Source organism: Rhinopithecus roxellana, chromosome 14 (assembly GCF_007565055.1).
Source record: "Rhinopithecus roxellana isolate Shanxi Qingling chromosome 14, ASM756505v1, whole genome shotgun sequence".
Classification (NCBI taxonomy): domain Eukaryota; kingdom Metazoa; phylum Chordata; class Mammalia; order Primates; family Cercopithecidae; genus Rhinopithecus; species Rhinopithecus roxellana.
In genome coordinates this window covers 107,430,781-107,446,652 of record NC_044562.1, presented here as the reverse complement: position 1 = coordinate 107,446,652, position 15,872 = coordinate 107,430,781, and the positions used below count along the sequence as shown (strand labels likewise).

The window sequence follows — 15,872 nt, the reverse complement described above, 5'->3', positions numbered from 1 at the left end:
ACCTGTCTCAGCCTCCCAAAGTGCTGGGATTACAGACGTTAGCCACCGCGCCCGGCCTAGAAATCTTTTTATACTTTATCATTTCTTTGTTATCCTACATGCTTCCTTACCCTACCCTCTTTTTTCTCAAAATAACTCATTTCTTAATCAGAAGTTTACTTACATTTAGCAGTTCTACTTAAAGTGAAGTGTTTCTGTTTCTCCCAAACACACACACACGCACACACACACGCACACACACACAGAGAGAGAGAGAGAGAGAGAACTTAAAATCAGCAGACTATTTATTACATAGTCCAGATTGTCTACCCTAGAATATAGGTAATGAACAGCTGTGCCACCAGAACAGAGAATTCATAGACTTTAATGGATATTAAATAAAACATGGAGTAATTGAAAGGCTAGAAGTAATGTGATACTAACATAACCAATAGGCAAAAGACTGCTGAGGTGATAGCTATTTAGAATATATGATATAGAGAAGTAATATGAAAGAATCTACAGGAGCAAAGTCCTTTTCCCAACTCTCACGTTTTGGATGTTAGACATCTGTAGAAAAAAAAAAAATTGCAAAGCTGTAGGATTCGAAGAGTTCTAGATTTGCCATTAATGTTCAGGCAGAACAAAAGTTGAATCGGGCAAAAAACATGACATCCCCACCCATTTTGTTTAGACGGACTATAAAAAAGACTTTATTATGATCTTCGCAGCACCCATCTTAGACCACGTCTTTCCATGGTTCTCATGAACCTTAACCCCTCCTATTAAATCTGATACTTCTCGCTTTATTGTCACTATAGATGTGAGAAAGGGTTGATGGTCATCTTTGTTTACAGGCCATTACAGGTTTGAACAAATTCAAAACTGCCTATTATTAAGCCTCCCCAGAAGCCACTGGGCATAAGCAAACCTAAGATTTTATAACTCACCAATTATCCTATAGAAGATAGTCCAGATTACTATATTCTGCCAAACGTTTATTCATACTTGACTCCAAAAGTTATCAATTATTCACAGGGATAATCTAGAAAATAAATATTAGTTTTGCTTTCAAAGACAGCACTGGAATGAGCAGGCACTTTCATGTTTGTTATATTAATTAACTTATTATTTAGTTTCCCTGTCTGCTTAGAAATTGAGCTGTTCAGGTTGAAAAATGATGTAAGAAGCAAAAACTATGACACAACAATTTAAATAAAGGTCACTATTGCTGTGAAATGGGATGTCAGTTTTGCAATTCTGCACTTTCCCACCAAGCTGGGATGTGGGTGAGTCTAAAGATATTTGTGAAATAAGCCAATTTGAAAGGAAACCACAATCCGTCAAAAGCGACTTTCTTCCTCTTCCACAGCACGATGAAGGCCAGGGATAAATTTTAAGAGTTGCTTTCGGACACTTCCCTTTCTGCTCTTCCGGGGCAGGGTCCCAAACATGCTTGAGAAGTTGCCCTCCCACAAGGGAGACATGGATCCGCTGCTGGTGTTACTGATGCTCCGGTTCCTCCTTGAAGATGACCTCCTCAGCAAATCATCCCCCTCCTTGGGGATAAAGCACTCATCATCTGTGCTCGTCTGCCGACTGAAGGCACCCCTGCTGGAGTCCTCAGACACACACGTCTGGTAGCCATCTTCACTGTCCATAGTCATGGAGCTCAGCCAGCTCTTACAGCTGCTCTCACTGGATAATCGATTCCGGTCCACAAGGGCTGGGCCTGGCCCAGGCAGGGGTCCAAACAAAGACAATTCATCCAAGTCCATGTTTTCCAAACTGGGGCAGTTAGCTGCATCACCTAGAGCACAGAGAACAAAGTCTACTGTGAAATGGACCTGTACATCATTCCCTACAAATAAATACGCTACATCAAAACTTCTCTTTGAATGACACAAGAAAGAGTAAGGGTGAAAAATACTTTTCACTGAGCTTTGGCGTGCACGAATAAGTAACTGTTTATGAGGCCATTTGATAAACCGTATAGTAGGGTTTCATGAACTATTGTTCATAGACCAAGGTTCCATGGTCACAAAAATTATAATATTAGAATAAATTTAAACAAGATGTTTCATATGAGAACAGTTCAACCCAACTGACAGTCTACCAATGTGACATCTGAATCTCCAAAATGATCATTTCTTAAATTTAAATAACCCTGAAACCTTTTATTATAATTCTCACAGAAATGGGGTTCCATAGAATACACTTGGGAAATGCTATCGTGATTTTCTCCATTTAGTTTCTCTGATTCTTAGGTACTGTCTTCTGAAAATAATTCTAAAATTATTATAAAATCATTTGAGGTATATAGAAAAAATTATGGAACAGATAATTCATAAGTGTTTCTTAGAGAAAGGATTTGTGAAATCAAATGTATCTTCCAACTTAATATTCCAAGTTTCATTTTGGAATACTTAAATTCTCTGGAATGATACTGTACCCAAAAAGCATCCTTGTCCTCAAGTAAGTAATAATTTATTTGAAGAAATTGAATTTTATCTGCTTGGCTAAATTTTTTTCATTGATCCTTCACAACGTACATCTGGCTCTTCAAACTAGAATGTTAATCACATACCAATACCCTGTCCATACGACCCTCCCTGCTTCCACATTAACTGAGTTTGTTGGTATCGAGAGAGAGAGAGAGAGAGAGAGAGAGAGAGAGAGAGAGAGAGAGAGAGAACTTGTAATACCAGCCTTGGAAAAACATAATCAGTAAGTGACTCTGCTTCAGAAAAAAAATAATAGAATACTGCACACTCCAAAATGGTTTTATTTTGTACTGATTATCTTTACTGCTGCTCTCTTTTGTCCTTGGTTGATAATATAAAAAGAAACTATTTTTTCAGATGATTTGCAAGGTTGAGTACAACCAGCCCCACCGTGACTGGTCATAATGCTTTCCTTTTTGCTAATACAACCTACTTCATTTCATCTTGCACATCTTGCAATAAGTGATGAATTTCTTTTGATTTGAGAGCAATTGCCTTATAGAATCACATGCCCTGGATGTTTACTATGCATCTAGAAAAAGCAGAACTCCCTCAATTGCTCAAAAAAATGTATACAACAATGACTTTATGAGGACCCTGACCTAACAGTGTTGTCTATAATACAAGGCCGTTCCTATAGAACAGCAAGAATTTATATTCACTGGGCCATTCAGGATGCTCCAGAAGTGGAAATGAGGCTAAAAAGCCCTCACATCTAAAGAAAGCAAGGAGGTGGCTGAATTTACAAGGCCATAAAGAAGTTTTTGTATTAAATACTTCTGCCTCTCTAACAAACTTCACTACCCAAAAAAGCTATTATGAATTTTTAAAAAATATTAAATGAAAATACAAAAAAGAGAAGTAACTTGTTCATAAGTTTCAAACACTTCAATTAAAAAACACAGAACTTTATATCAGAAATCTAAGCCATAAATTAGTGACTAGTTAAGGATTAAATTGTTATCTTTTTGGTAAACAAATTGATTATCACTTTTAATGGATATTCTAGGTTAGAGACTTAAGCTGGTGCTATTTAAAGAAGAGATAACCTATATTTCGCACCCACATAGTGGTTTCAGTGAATTATTTGCACAAAAAAGTTCATTCCTTTGGTTACATCTGTCACACAGCAAATAGCAAATTAACACATTTTAAACTCAACCCTTCCCTTAAAAATGCACTCAATGGCAAGAGCTATGCATTTACTGTTGTAATAATCTTACGCATTTCTGCCTTGATCTTGGGAGCCATGAAAAAGAAATTCTCTGAATAAACGCAACTTATACAATTTAAACAAAAGATAGGAGCTCTACCCAAAAAGTGTGCAAACATTCCAGCTTTAATAGCTTCTAGAAACTATACGGCCCCGAGCCACGACTGTTTTCAGAAACGTAATTCATTCACTGAAGTAGAAGGAAAGTCAGGCAATCTTCCCCAGTGATCTTCTAAAATCTCCAGGTGCCTGTTTTCAAGCGTGTGCATCCGTGTGCATGTGCGCATGCGCATCTGCGTCGTGTGTGTGTGTGTGTGTGTGTGTGTGTGTGTGTGTGTGTGTGTGTGTATAGAGTAGTGGATCTGACTTGCCTTGACCCTCCTCCAAATACAGCCACTCCAAAGCTCATGCGAAAGAAACAGACCCGTTTCTTTGACCAGCACTAGACAAATTTTTCTTATAATGATGATAATCTTAAAACAACTTAGAGGCAGAAATACTGAAAGAAGTAATGTTAGTGTGGTTTCTGAACAGGAAATTGCATTTACCGTGAAGCAGACGATGTTCCTGTAACTGCAGAGATCTGTACTCCACCCGTTTTTGTTTCAAGGTTTGCTGTGAGATTTAAAAAAAAAAAAAAAAGTTTTTATTATTAGGAAACCCCAGTGAAGCTAGCAATTTAATTCTAGGTGTTGAGATTTGTCATTAAAATTTTTTACCTTTCTTCCTAGTACTACCAATCCATCTCATCCATTTAAAATATTTTTGCTGTATAAAAGGAGGATATTGGGCCAACAAGCTTTCTTTGAAAAAAAACAATAAAATATATTTGTATTTAAAAAGTTATTTTAAAAAGATTATTTGGGTCTGTGAAAATGTACTTGCTGTTTAGGCAAGCATTTATACTCTAGGATTCCCACATCTGTAGGATGAAGACAATAATAGAGCCTAAACCCTGGAAATGTTATGAGGATTAGATGAGTGAATAGATGTACAATTTTTAGAACAGTGACTAGAACTTAGTTAACGCTCTACAAATATCATCATCAATATACAAGCCTGAAGACCTCCGCCTCCCAGGTTCAAGCAATTCTTCTGCCTCAGCCTCCCAAGTAGCTGGGATTACAGTTGCGCCCCATCATGCCCAGCCAAATATTTGTAATTTTAGTAGACACAGGGTTTCACCATGCTGGCCAGGCTGATCTCGAACTCCTGACCTCGTGATCTGCCCACCTCGGCCTCCCAAAGTGCTGGGATTACAGGCGTGAGCCACTGCACCTGGCTTGGACAGCTATTTATTTTCCACACCAAAAAAGAGAACAGAACTGTCTGAAATGCTTCCTTAGTGGGCTAAACTTAGAACACTGCTAAGCACCCTAACTTCTTAACTGCTTCCCTTCTTGACTGCCCCAGCACACGAGAGCTGAGGCCCACAGTGGGAATTAAGTAGCTGCCACATGGGTCAAGACAGCACACAAGTCCTGGTCTATCCCACAGAGGGGACTGAGGCAATGGCAATCTAAAACAAACCAGGCAGAAGGCATCTGAAAAAAAACACAGCTATAGGCTCACTCTCTCCCATTCTTTATCCTCTCCTCTTCCCCTTCCTTTGCCAGTTCAGGTCCCTATAGCGAGCCCAGCAAGTGGGCACAGCTCAGGTTTGCCTGTGGACTATTATGCCAAAGGAAAGATAGCCTAGTTGAAACAAGCAGTCCTTCCCACAAAGCAATCTGCAAGGAGTAGATGAAGACTAAAAAGGAAGAGGAAAAAAACGTATATTTAGAGAAGGATTAAGGGAAAGAAAATAATAAAATTGCAGGAACATCATTAAATGCTTGAGGGGAACATGGCTTACTCCTCAGTCTTCAAAGATTGAACAATAACTGGGCAGAATTTTCTAAACCTTAATACTAGTAACATTTAACAGCAACCCTTACGGTTGCTAAAATAAAATCGAGCAATAAATCAATCAAATGCTTGACTCAGTCAACTTCTTGTTCTTTCTGTACCATAATATAGTCTAGAATAGCTGTAATACTGCTTTGAGGGCTGAGGGCAGTGGCTTACATCTGTAATCTCAGCACTTTAGGAGGCTGAAGTGGGAGGACTGCTTGAGACCAGGAGTTTGAAACAAACCTGGGCAACATAGTGAGATCTTATCTCTATAAAATTCTTTTTTAAATTAGCTGGGTATGGTAGTGCATACCAGTTCTTAAGAGGCTGAGGAGGCTGGGCACGGTGGCTCACACCTGTAATCCCATCACTTTGGGAGGCTGAGGCGGGTGGATCGCCTGCGGTCCGGAGTTCGAAACCAGACTGGTCAAAATGGCGATACTCCGTCTCTACTTAAAATACAAAAATAAGACGAGTGTGGTGGCAGGCACCTGTAGTCTCAGGTACTCAGGAGGTTGAGGCAGGATAATTGTTTGAACCCAGGAGGCAGAGGTTGTGGTGAACTGAGATGGCGCAATTATACTCCACCCTGGGCAACAAGAGCAAAACTCCGTCTCAAAATTAATTAATTAATCAATTAATTTTTTAAAAAAGAGGCTAATGTAGAAGGATCACTTAAGCCTGGGAGGTTGAGGCTGCAGTGAGTTGTGATCATGCCACTGCACTCCGGCATGGGCAATAGGGTGAGACCCTGCCTCCAAAAAAAAAAGGACTGCTATGCTGCCTTATTCCCAGCTTTTAACTATGCAAATCTGTGGTTATACAAAGGTCAAATTAGGGACGTAGGGACTATAAGGCAACAAGTACCTGGCATACATACCAACCCGTTTCATCTTTCTTAAAGAGATTTATTTCCTACAAAAGACTAGAGTTCAGTGGAGGAGCATAGGGATAGGTCAAGAAAAACTAGAGACAGAAAGAAGAGGAAGTTACATTTCTGCACTTACTATCTAAAAATACAAAGTCAGCGCTGGCCATATAGTCAATTTTTGGAAAAATACTGGTGTTGCAATATCTGATTTGTTGATTTGGCCCAGTCATTTCAGTTTGTCGTCACTTAAACCAAGAAAATACCAGTGTAAAGAGCAGATGTGTCAGAGTGACTAAGGGTTTTTCAACCGTAAACAAGCTTCCCTGTTTTTCTTTGGGTCTGTTTCTGCCTGTGTTACTGACATCACAATTGTATATTTGGACATATCTGAGCTCTCATTAGATGAGAATTAAAGCACAAGTGAGATCTAATCCTGCTGGGCAGCATCACCTCACTGTGCCCAGTTCAGTGCCAGCTACATAGCAGCTGCTCAGTAAATAACGGTTGAATGAGTACATGAAAAAAATGGCTTCCTAAAACAACTGTCAGCTGTCACACATTGGTTCCAAAGAAGTTTCCAATGCTTTCAATCTACAGGATTGAACAGCTGAACATTTCCATGGCACTTTAGTACTTCAGTTGTGTTTTCACTGATAACATGATATTTAATTTTCATAACTTCCCTAAAAAGTAAGACTCGAAAATGAATATTCAGTGTAACAAAATATTTCCCAGGCACTACACACCCAGTAAATAGCAGAAGTAGATTACAAACTAGCTCGCCCAGCTAGCTCATTGGATGTGCTGTTTTCATGTTAAACATTTGAATCATAGGTCAGAAGAAAGGGAATCCCTGAAAATGTGGATCAGAAAGGACCACTGTTTCTAAAGAAGAGTCCCTGGCCCCAAGAAGAATCTTTGAGGGAAAGAATGCTCACTTACACAGGACGCACAAAGTAAATGTCATTGTGTGGAGGGGAAACCAGCCTGACCTTGGCTATGGGTCAGACCAAGACATTTCTGGCTCAAGAGATAAACGGAATCTCATAATTTCAAGATTAGAAACAGGACAGACATGCAAGATAGAAAGCAGAATGAAACTTAAAGTCTTCTGGACACAGACAAGCAGAAAGAAATTTTTTGGCAATATATGGTTTAAATGCACCTATCTGAAACACAGGTCTGAGCCAGGTTTTCTGCTTAAGAAAAAAACATTGGCTGAAACTCCATCACTGGGAAAGGAGGCTGAGAAAAGCTGATGCTGCTGGCTATGGCTCATGTAGAGCTTGTATGAAGAAAGGCAGGAGTACCTAAGCACAGCCTCATGGCTTGAGCCAAACAGCTCACTGAGTCTCCAGGGAAGGCACGTAAGCCCCCAGACCTGGCTCTGGATTGGTAGCCTTGAAATGCTGAGTGGGGGCAAGCATCCAATTATCACTTTGTGCTGAAGGCAGAGGCTATACGCCATGCAAGGAAAGTAGGCAATCTAAATCCCCAAATACTCACAGATGTTTAATGATAAAAAAGATTTTAAAATGGATAATTTGTACATGGATTCTCTAAATAAAATGAAAATAGAAAAGTGTTCAAGGCCTGGTGTGGTGGCTCATGCCTGCAATCCCAGCACTTTGGGAGGCCTAGGCGAGCAGATCACCTGAGGGCAGGAGTTCACGACCAACCTGCCCAACATGACAAAAATCCCGTCTCTACTAAAAATACCAAAAATTAGCCGGGTGTGGCCGGTGGCTACAATTCCAGTTACTCCGGAGGCTAAGGCAGGAGAATCCCTTGAATCCGGGAGGCGGAGGTTGCAGTGAGCCGAGATCATGCCACTGCACTCCAGCCTGGGTGACAAGGGCAAAACTCTGTCTCAGAAAAAAGAAGAAAGTGTCCAAAAAAGACTTTAAAATAAGAATGTTTATAATCCTCTGAGAGACAAGATCAATGTTTATAAGAACAAGAAATTTGAAATGAAAAACACAAGAATAGATAGACATGAAAAAGAACTATGAGATAATAACAAAGTAATTTTTATAACTCAATAGAAAGAACACATTCTACACAGAACAGCTAGCAAGAACATTTCTGGAGATGTTACTAAAGAATTCAGAAATAATATAACACAAAAATATAAATAAAGACCTGTGAAATAGTCATTAGGAAGCATGAAAGATAAATCAAGAAACTATGTCTAATATGAATTCCAGAAGATAATACAGGAGTGGTATAGAAGGTATATTCGAAAAGATTGAGTTGATCGTTTTCCAAAGCTGAAGAAAGTCTTTGAACAGAAAGAGCACTGTAAGTTCTACATAGTATAAATTTATAAATGAATCCAGAACTAATTACATTGTAGTAAAACCATAGATCAATAAGGACAAAATGTAACCAGAAAAAGGATTAAAGATGGCCACAAATATTGGTTTTCTAGAAGATCCAAAAATAGAAAATTCTGTAGAGAAAATTATCAGGAAAAAAAAAAGAAGCACAAAAAGTGGTACAAGATGCAAGAAAAATATGGGGCACACTCAAACAATTTTTGACAAAAATTTAAAACATCAGAATAATATTTTACCGTCAACTCAGTTAATAAATTTAAAAACTTTGTTAGCAAAAGTATAAGTCACTAAAACTGGCTTTTAAAAAAAAACCAGAAGTCCTGAGTAGTCTCTCAGCTAATAAAGAAATTGAAACAGTACATTAACAGTATTTCCATCAAAAAAGAATCCTAAACCAAGATGATTCAGATGGTATTATTAAAATTCTGCCAGAAAATAAGAAGAGGAAAACAGGTCATGCTAAGAGTCTAGTAAACTTGATACCAAAACTTAAAAAGATAATTTAAGAAAAGAAAATTACAGGCCAGTCTACCTGAAAAATGAAACTATCTTTCAAAATCCTAAATAAAATATTATAAAATCAAACCTGTAATTACATTTACAAATTATAAATTTCAAGGATAAGCCAGGTTGGGTTTATCCTAAAAATGAAATGGTAGCTTTACACTAGAATATATTTGAATTTCATTCACATATTGACAGAATTTTTTCAAATGAATAAATGAGAAGACCAGCTTAACAGATGCAGAAAAAGGTATTTAATAAAATTTAATGCACAAGCATTATAAACACTACCAACAAACTTCAGATAGCAGGGAGTCTCCTTACTCTGAAAGATAGCTCATTCCTAATAGAAAAGAAATTAGGAAGAATTTTCTTTAAAATCAAGAATAAAACAAGGATGCCTACAACTATGGTTTCTATTCATTGTTCTATGGTAGCTCCTAAGCTGTGAAGTAAGGTAAGAAAAAGAACCAAAACTTATTCATAACAGATAGTTATTATCTCTACAGTAAGTCCAAAAAAACTACAGATAATTCATTAGAATTATTAAAATAGATATTACTATTCTATAATTTAGCAAAGTGTTTGAATATAGTAACAGCATAGAAAAATTGATTTCACGTGTCTATTAACATCAATCAAAACTAATTTTTCTAAAGAAGCGATAATAAGAACAAAAAACATGAGGTACAGAGGACTAAGTCTAACAGAAAGTCTAACAGAAGATGTATAAGACCTATGTCCATAAAATTATAACCTTATTGAAAGACTTTCAAGAAAACAACAAAAAATGGTAAGATCATCTATCAATAAAAAAACTTAATACCATATGATGTTGTTTCCTCAAATTAATATATAATATATAACTACATTATATATATAATTATTTTATTTTTATATATATATAGAGAGAGAGAGAGTGTGTGATCAGAGCCAGGAATGGTGGCTCAGGCCTGTAATCCCAGCAATTCAGGAGACTGAGATAGGAGAATTGCTTGAGCCAGAGTTTGAGACTATAGTAAGCTATGATCACGTTGCTGCACTCCAGCAAGGGCAATAGAGCGAGACGTTGTCTCCAAAAATAGATAAATAAAATTTGATATCAATCAAAACACCAACATTTATTTACATATAATCTGCTTTTATAATTTATATAGATGATCAAAGGACCAAGAATAACTGTGCCCAATGTGATATCAAGATTTATTATAAACAGTTTGGGATAAACAAATTGACCCATGGATCATATTAGAAAGCCTATCAGCAAATCCATGCATATGTGGAACTTGCTTAAAAATAGAGGTTTTACTGCAAGTCAGTTGAAGGGGAAAGGGAGACTACAAAATAAATGCTACTGGAAGAACTGGTTATTCATATGGAAAAAAATTAAATTGGAATTTTCCCCATACCTCATAATATATACAAATTTATTCTGGATGAATTAAGGACATTAAAACCTTTAGCAGAAAATATAGATTACCTGCCAAAAATAATTAGGAGCTCTCTCATCAACAAAAATATTAAAGAAGTAATATATTCAAAGTGCTAAGGGAATTAAACACCTACTTAGAATAATTCAATTACCTATCAAAACTCTCTTCCAACAGTAGCAGTGAAATAAAAACATTTTTCAACAAAAATCTACTTACCCCCACAGAAAGAAGTACTAAAGCAGGATAGAAAGTAAACCTAGAGGTAAGGAGTAGAATGCAACAAACAACAGCAAACATATCAAAAGGTACAAGTTGATGTATTTCTTCACTACCAGCTATAGAACAAAAATCTGTATTTTGTACTTTAAAAAATTGATACAAATTCTCTAAAGTAAGTATAATAAGGAATATAGGGTCTTAAATGGGCATTTTAAACATTGTATGGTGCTCATGATGTTCTGGAAGAGGATGGAGATACTGAAAAATTCATATATTGGTAAGTATGTACATTAAAACTTAAGACAAAAACATGCAAAGGATAGAAATTGCTTAAAGGAAGGAAATAATGATTTGTGCAAGTTAGTACTTTATTCCATAGAATATAACCCTAGTTTTCATTCTTGTTTTCAATATTTCTTTTTTCTAAGAAAAGGTGAAAAAATTAAACTTTTCAAAAAAGATGTTCACTAAGATTATCTTTCTTTTGCAAAAACAAATTAACTTTAAATTCAAATATAATATGAAGCATTGTTTACTCCTCATAAAAATGTAGTAACAAAAATCTTAGAAATGTTTTCTTTCAAGTCAACAATAAGATTATCATTATTTACAATATATTGATGATCCTAGCCAATGCTATAGGAGAGGAAAAATAAATTAGTTTCAATAATTGAGCTAAAGGGGCACAAAATTTTACTATCTGCAAATGATAAGAAACCTATATGGAACACATAAGGAAATCTATAAAAAATATTATTAGAATAAAGGGAGTTCAACAAAACTGAATTTTTAAAAATTTAAACAAAATCATTAGCAATAAGTGGCTGAAAATTTAAAAGATTAATATAGCAAGAACAATGAGGAAGTAAACAAGAATGAATGTAATAAAAGACATGTAAAAATATAGGAAGATAATTACACAATATTTTTGAAGTCCATGAAAGATCTGAATAAACAGATTGAGATCCTGAATTCAAAGTGAGAAAAGTGAAAGCCGTAAAGATTTTAATTGCTCTCATTTATTTTATAAACACAATTCAATTCCTATCAAAATTGGAGCAGAGGTTTTTTCAAGGAATTTTATAAATTGATTCAACAAACCACAGAGATAAGCACAGTGGCAAGAGTATCCAAAACAATGTTGACGAAGAAAGCAAGACTTGTTGATGAATTGGATGTGGAGGAAGAAAAAGATACAAAATAAAATCCACTCTCTTGGACTCAATAATTAATAAGCTCATATTTCATGAAGAAAACTAATAAATTTCAGCTGTTGCTAAATAAAGCCAAAGTAAGCAACCTGCCTATAGTAAACTACAGTCTCTGCTCAGATTGGCTACCTCGTCTCTCTGCAAGGGGGAGATTGGGATGCAGAGGTCACTGAGACAAACAGAGAGGTCTTCCGAACTATAACTCAGATGCATGAGTGAGGGTCTGGACTTCATGGCTTAGGAGACCCGCATCAGCCCAGAGAACTGAGATTTTTAAAAGCCTCAAAAAGCCATCCCAGGGAATTTTCACTGAACATCCTGCATTATTTACTATCTCTTGGATGCTAATTTCTTCCTCCTTTGAAGTTGCTAGTGTATTTGCCAATGAAAGCAGATTCAAGGACAGTCACAGGATTGGACGGACAAGGTTTTTGTTTTAAGAATGAGGCAGAAGAGAAGGACTCCAAAAGAGGACATGGAAAAAGTGAAAAACCCAGGGCCTCCAACACACTTGGGAAAATAATGACCTTTTTCGTTTTAATTCCAAACAAAATGTAAATCAACAGAGATCACAGGTGCACTAATGAAGAGTTCAAGTGGCGTGCCTTCCTGTTGCCTTTCTGAGCCTCATAGACACACAGAAGGAGGAAGGAAGAAAGTGATTTACACTGATTTGCAGAATTTGATATTCCTCCGAAGGTAATTGTGCGGCTCTTGATAATTCAGCAGTTTAGATTCATCACGACATTTCTTTTTCAAGGGCTATCTCAGTTCCTCAAATAGATCTTTATTTTACCACTCACACATTCAAGGATGAAAAATGTGTCTCGCTGCATTAAATTAAATTACCTTTAAAACCTGCAGCTTTGCTTCAAGCTCTGTTCTTTTCAGAATCATTGTTCCATTAAGAGTCTCTATCCTGTTTTAAGAAAAAAAAATAAAAAGAAGAAGAAGGTGGGGAGTGAGTAACATGAGTGATTCATTTAAATAAGTACCATATTATGGAGTACTACACTTTGAGCACACACTATACTATACTAAAAACGAAATATAAATGTTACAGTTCTCATGGCACTTCGAGTAGCTGGACCAAAGCCAAATCTTCTGATAACATTCAGAGAAAGAAAATGGGGGAAAACTCCCCTTGAGAAGGTGGCTATAAGAAAGGATCCTAGTTAATTTGTAAACTATAGCTTATTTTATAGAAGTCACTATGTGACAATGATGGCTGCTCTCTACTAGAATCTGTTCTTGTGAGGATGAGCTGAATGACCTTACTCACTTGGTAAACATTTATTGGGCATCTACTATGTACCAGATTCTAGAAACCATGCTGAACACAAGGGGCACAACAACAGAAACAATAGGCACTAGGGACTTTCACAACCATGGAATTAACATGCTACTTCTTGAAAGAGGGAGAAATCCTTTCCTCCCTCGGATTCTAGGAGCCTTTACCTCTGTAAATCTCCTTATAATTTTGGTTCTAGAAGAAACAGAAGTACAACTATCATGAGATAATAACCTTCATATGATTCTTTCATCTCAAAACATTTAGTTTACAAACTCTAATCCTAGAATTATCGACTTACCAGTGTTCTGTTCTTCCTACACCATACACATTTCTAAAAATAAAATACTTGTTCCATTCTGAGTGATTTGATTTGTTCTGTGTGTTCAAGTTAAAGGCTTTTATTTTGACTACTAAACCATCAATCTGAATATGATTTTAAAATTTCATTTGTGAATCACACACCAATTTTTAAAGTGTTGGTTCAGGTTCCTTCTTGTAATTAAGCTGTAACTCTATAAAGATACAAGGAATTTTTCAAGACATAGTAAAAGCATTAAATATGGAGATCAGTTTTCCTCTATTTCTAATAGCATCGTGCTAGGGATAATCAGGTGGTAGCAAGCCAAATGCTCTCTGTTTTCTCCTTAAGGTGATGTTGACTCTCTGAGAAATAATGGGAATCCATATGAATCTGTTTCATTGGGATCGAATGTCAATTTGACCTGCTGAAGCAATAGATGTGTATGGGCAAAACTGCAACCATTGATTTGGCCATTTTGCTCAGTATTTGCACAGACTGTCTCCTATTTTCCTGAATTTCCAACAGTTACCTCCACCTACCACCCCTATTTACCTATGATCTACCCTCTTCACCCACGTGGAACATGCTTTCTGACTCTAACCACCAGCAGTTCCCCTCAGACTCTGCACGGTTCCTCTCCTTTGGATCCAGGGTTCTCTAGAGCAAGAACGCCTCATCCTTTACCCTGAACTCACAGGACCTATAGAGATGGACTCAATTTGTTACCACCACCATCTTTCATATCTACTCTCACAAACAACCAAAGCATCCTTTGAAGTTTTAGACCAGAATCACTGAAGAGGATCCAGCAGATTTTCTACTGGCAGCTTCCAAGGAGCAGCCATAGCTGAAAAGGACAGATCCTGGCATCCAGAGCAGGTGGTCAGATCCCAACCGTATCACTTACTGGTTATGTGAACTTAACTAAGCCCTCTCTAAGCTTCAGGCACTTCATCTATAAATAGGAATAAAATTAACCTCACGGGTGGCTGTGAAGAATAAATGAGACAACATAGGACCCACCTCAATCAGAATAAAACCCAAACTTGTTGGCATGGCCAAAGGGATCCATGGTCTGTCCCCAGGCCAACTCTCTGGCTTCATTTCTTATTATACTTTCTCTAATCCATCAACTACCAATTATACTGTCTTTTTTTCTTTCCCTTGTACATGTCAAGCCCATTTTGAGAACTCAGAGACCTCTCTCTTTGCCTGAAGTGCTCTTACCTGGAGTTCATTTGACCATCCTTCTCTTCATTTAGATCTCAACTCAAATATCGCCTCCCCAGAAAAGACCACTTTACACATCTAAGCCAAACTAGCAGCCTCCTCACCCAGCATGACAGGCCATTGCTGTTTTGTACTTTTCTCATAGTAGTTATTAATAACTGAAATATAAACATTACTTAAATTTCAGGCTTTTCTGAGCCATTTCCTTCCATAATTATTAATGTACGAAGAGAGTCTTTATCTTGGTCTCTCCTGAGCCTATCACAGAGCTGGAAACATAGTATTTGCTCAATAAATATGATTTTAATGAATGAGCGAATTTCATCATTTAACTATCCTAATAAGATTTTATTAGGTGCTAGTATTGTTATGGTAGAAAAATCAGTCAGACCTCTAACTGGGAAAGCCACTGTTCTATCAAGAAGTTTGGGGCCGGGCACGGTGGCTCATGCCTGTAATCCCAGCACTTTGGGAAGCCGAGGTGGGCAGATCACAAGGTCAGGAAGTCGAAACCATCCTGGCTAACACGATGAAACCCCGTCTCTACTAAAAATACAAAACATTAGCTGGGTGTGGTGGCGGGCTCCTGTAGTCCCAGCTACTCGGGAGGCTGAGGCAGGAGAATGGCCTGAACCCGGGAGGCGGAGTTTGCAGTGAGCCGAGATCGTGCCACTGCACTCCATCCTGGATGACAGAGCAAGACTCCATCTCAAAAAAAACAAAAGTTTGGAATATTTGGAACACATGGTGTGAGTATGTGTGTTTCAGGGTGGGGAGGGTTGAACAGACTATTCTTCCTTTCCAAATGGAACACTAGAAGAGAAAAACAGGTGGCTTGTCACATAAGAGGAAAAACTCAGCCCTTCTGACCTTTTATTTGT

At 37.3% G+C, this 15,872-nt stretch overlaps 1 protein-coding gene across 1 annotated transcript in view; it reads right to left on the bottom strand.

Moving 5' to 3' along the window:
- Nucleotides 1–348: 348 nt before the first annotated feature.
- CYTIP (cytohesin 1 interacting protein) overlaps nt 349–15,872 on the bottom strand; it is a 29,910-nt gene continuing 14,386 nt past the window's right edge. The window contains exons 6-8 of the mRNA XM_010363225.2: nt 13,016–13,085; nt 4,245–4,311; nt 349–1,789 (exon numbers count right to left, since the gene is read on the bottom strand). Of these exons, the coding sequence (XP_010361527.1) occupies nt 1,323–1,789; nt 4,245–4,311; nt 13,016–13,085 (604 nt within the window). The 3' untranslated portion in view covers nt 349–1,322. The remainder of the gene's footprint in view (nt 1,790–4,244; nt 4,312–13,015; nt 13,086–15,872) is intronic.